The sequence below is a fragment of the Hyposmocoma kahamanoa genome, unplaced genomic scaffold, assembly GCF_003589595.1.
Source record: "Hyposmocoma kahamanoa isolate Upper Pololo Valley unplaced genomic scaffold, ASM358959v1 81949, whole genome shotgun sequence".
In the NCBI taxonomy this organism is placed as follows: domain Eukaryota; kingdom Metazoa; phylum Arthropoda; class Insecta; order Lepidoptera; family Cosmopterigidae; genus Hyposmocoma; species Hyposmocoma kahamanoa.
The window spans coordinates 2,159-6,265 of record NW_020654130.1 but is presented as its reverse complement, the minus strand read 5'-3'; the positions used below and the strand labels follow the sequence as shown (position 1 = coordinate 6,265).

At 41.4% G+C, this 4,107-nt stretch overlaps 1 protein-coding gene across 1 annotated transcript; it reads right to left on the bottom strand.

The window, feature by feature from the left end:
• Window positions 1–1,170: 1,170 nt before the first annotated feature.
• On the bottom strand, window positions 1,171–2,671 carry LOC113234227. Its single transcript, XM_026469525.1, has one exon. It carries the CDS (start codon window positions 2,669–2,671, stop codon window positions 1,316–1,318), a length of 1,356 nt encoding a protein of 451 aa, XP_026325310.1. The 3' UTR covers window positions 1,171–1,315.
• Window positions 2,672–4,107: the final 1,436 nt, after the last annotated feature.

Here is a 4,107-nt window from a genome sequence, read left to right as displayed (position 1 = left end):
TGGTCTCTATGATAATGGCATCGGTTGACAAGGCGCACGTTGACAAGTCCCATGTGGCTCTAATTTCACCAGCACCCGTACCTATCAACATCCGAACGCAGCAACGCTCATATTACTGCTTGGCGGCAGAAATAGATAAGGTACGTAACGGGACTAAGTATTTATGGTACTTCATTTATATATTTTTTGTTATGGTACTCCACTAGTTTGTTGTTATAATATAATATAAAATAATAAGAAAGATCTGCAACAAGCACATAGAGAAATTCGTAAGGCCCGCTTACTCGAGCGGCCGCCTGCGTATGCGACAATGACATTGCTTCAGGTCCGTCTCGGTTCGGATCAAAGGATTTCTTCTGAGTTTGCTCGATCTTTGTATCATATAACAAGCGACTGATAGTATTCCTCATTTAACTGCGTACCCTAAAGTTTCCAAGTTTAAATGTATAAGATTTGCACCATCCACCGGAGCAGATAGATACATGTAAAAATGGCCACCGATGCTCTTTGTCGACTTCACAGCCAGCAGAGGCTGCTCCTCGTGTACACTAGCATTAGCTTGCGAAGCCAGATTTAATGGGAAAACTTCCTCTTTACGCGTTTCTCTTAAAGTTAGTCGTTTTGATAAATATTTATCTTACTTGTTTTAATTAGTTGTTGGCAACGGTGCTCATTTCGTCCGTCGGATAGCTGCTTAGTTAATATTAAGGCGTTAACGAATGCCCTAGTATCGGCCATGGCAGATTTGCTGTCGCTGTTGGACATACACTTTTACGTTTTCCGACGAGCGACCGTAACACAGTAACTCTTAATTGACACCCTTAGCCGCGGGGCGGTAGGACGGCCGATGGAGGAGCGCGGCGGTTTGTTTTTACATCGGGAAATACCGGTCCCGTGGGATTATTCGTATAAACCAAAAGCCAGAATTACGTCGTATCATGGGTACTAAATTTTTTCCTACATAATCTAAACTGCAGAAAGGTTAACCATTAAATCGGATCGTTGTTGTTCCTCCCGTGAGATTAATAAATCAAAACAGACTCTCGCTCCGCCCGCTGCTGTGCCCTCTAAGAATAGGCTTCGAGTTGAGCGGTAGTAGTTTCAACGTCACATGTTTAGGCCACTCAGAGACACTACTGTACGACTGTAATAAAAAGCCAAGCTTCACTTTTAATTAATTTCTTATACATATCATCTTTATTAAAAAACAATAGAAGTCACAGTCAGTATTTTACGGAATTTGTTTCGGAGCATGACCGCCCAGGGTCTGAAATACTGGCTGACTATGTGATGGCGGCACATGTATTGTGAAGGGTTAGGGAGGATTTTTACCCGCGCGGAGCCTATTGATCTTGGCGGTGCGAGAAGGGCGGCCGGATACAAGCGAGGCAAGGCGCACCCGTAGCGACTCGTCTATATAGGTGAAGAATTCGCTGTCAAGTGGCATGGGGTTCCCGTCCAAGTTGACGCAGAAGAGTCCACCGCGCATAGCAATACGCTGCGCTTCCACTACCCTCGCCAGCTTGTGCAGCGCCACTGCGCTCAGATTATTGTACGCCAGATTTAAGTAGTTGAGAGTGTCGTTGCCACGGCAGTATAGACCGTCTGCCTTATGCACAGTGTTCTTTTCGCTGTACGCGTGCCAGTAATCAGCCACTATTAAATCAATCGACGACTTTGTCTTATCATACAGGCCCCCACTTACCGCTATGGAGCTGCTTCTGTAGCTATCGCTACTCCTCTTGTGTGAGATATCCATGTCAGAACTTTTATTGTTTGTGCTTATCCTGAACCGTGGCGACGAGTGCAACCTTTTCACCGTTTTCCTCTTTATGAGTTCCTCAGCTTGCTTATCAGCAATATTAGGCACTATCAGCGCAGTTTTGTAGGCCAGAAAGCGTGCGCGGCGCAACACCACGTCAGAGCACTCCTCTGACCGCAGCGGGAACAGCATCAATGTGTCGAGCAGCGCTGTCGCTCCTTTATCGCCGATCATATTGTTCATCAAACTCAGGTAACTTAGTTTTCTGTTTGTCCTCAGAATCTCGGCTAGGCCTTTGGCTCCCTCGTCAGTGATTCTGTTTGAGGACAAATCCAGAACAACCAATGTTTTCGATGCTTGATATGGCGGCTGTAGCCGTGCTGATATCGCTTCCAGGACGTCATCGTCGATGCTGCACCGTGGCAGAGATAAGTATTTAAGGTTCTTTTGTGATTCCAGTAGAACGTAGTAGCATCCTTCTTTCAGATAACACTGTTCAATGCAGAGTTCGGTGATATTTGCTAGTGCCTGCATCTGACAGAGCTGATGCAGCACCTGCTTGTCGAGACCGCGGCGCAGGGTGACAGCGCGCAAATACGGGTGGAAGTGTAGGGTCATATTGACGATCTGTAACACGCCGTGAGGAATCTCCTCGTTGTTGATGAACTTCAAGTGCAGCAAATTGTTGCTGTTATCGTACTCTGCAACGACATTCACCTTCTTACCGAAATAGGGCTCCGATTCTTTCTGTACAAAACTAAAAGTTCTCTCTGAATCAATCGACTGCAGCGATGGTGCCTCTGCTGGTCGTTGTTTATTATTTTTTCTTGGCTTCCCTCCTTCCCGGGTTTCCGTTGTAATACTTACATAAGCGCCTGAAAGAAAAAAATGGTTGAATGACTGCAGCATTAACTCGAGAAGCAATTGGACTGTAAGCCATAAATACGTACATTCATAATAGGTTACTACCTATAACTATATAACTATAACTTTGTAATCAGTCACTGTACTTTAATATCAATAAGTATATTAATGAATCAATATGGCGCTATCATAACTAAAAAAAACAGCCTCATTCTTTTAAAAATAGATCACATTGTGTCTCCGGAGTCACACAGTAAAATGAAATGGAAAATTTTTCTTATAACTCTGTTCCTAGAAACACAAAAAAGATGCACTTAATATGTAACTACCGACCGTCATTCTGTATTACTGTATTATTTACATCTGTGTAATGCTCAAACAATGACGCATATACATCTTTATTTCATATCAAATTCCACTTGAAATCGTCACATTGATTAAACTCGTAAGGCATCTATGAGTTTATCATCTACACGGAACTGTGTAAGAATGACCTTCAGTATAAAGTTTTGTTTCACTACACTTTTAAACTACGTAAATGGTTTTAATATCAAACGGAATGTTAGTAAGTTTTGTATATACATTGCCTCTTAAATGTAGATATTTATAACTGAGAAGAAACTTGTCAAGAACAGCCAGTTTATTTTTATTCCTCGTACTAATGTTGTATGTCACTATTATTCATTAAAAAAATATTCTTTTTAACATAATGATGTGCAACTCTGTGGCTTGTTGCCATGGACTGTTATTACGTTATGTCACGTACTTATGATTTTAAAGCTGAATAAAGCCAAGTTTTCTGTTGGTTTGTCTTTTAATATGTATCAATTTATCCAGATTCAATTATAGCAAGGCGAACAGTAAAATACCGGCCGAAAGTAAAACTGAATAGGTTAATACTATCGCTCGTTACCTCCTCCCCGAGTATTCGAGGAAGAACCGAATTTAACCGCATCGGATTTGAAATGGGCACATTGGCGCTTTACATTAGAAAATTTCTTAACAGAAGAGTACGCCGCGGATAGTACCGACTCAAAGAAATTAAAACTGTTAGTAAATCACCTGTCTCCAACAATATTTTCTTATATACACTCAAGCTAGACATATGACGACGCTATCAACATTTTAGAAAATATTTACATAAAACCCAAAAACGAAATACTTGCTAGACATTTGTTAACCAAGCGTAAACAAAGAGCTGACGGAACTGTTAAGGAATATATGCAAGCTTTAAAACTTCTCACACTCGAGTGTCACTTTAAGGAAGTGACTGCGGAAGAACATCGGAATGAGTCAGTGAGAGGTGCGTTTATAGCAGGTATAAATTCGCAGAAAATTAGAGAAAGATTGTTAGAAAAATTAAATTTAAGCTCGGATGAAGCAGTAAACCTTACGATTTCACTTGAAGATGCGGAAAATAATGTGCAAGTTTTCATTAACACGAGTACTCCTCCAATAAACCTTAAAGCCTTACCTGAATC

Excerpts from the sequence above, each read along its gene's own strand:
- LOC113234227 (XM_026469525.1), bottom strand. The coding sequence starts at position 2,671 with ATGCTGCAGTCATTCAACCATTTTTTTCTTTCAGGCGCTTATGTAAGT.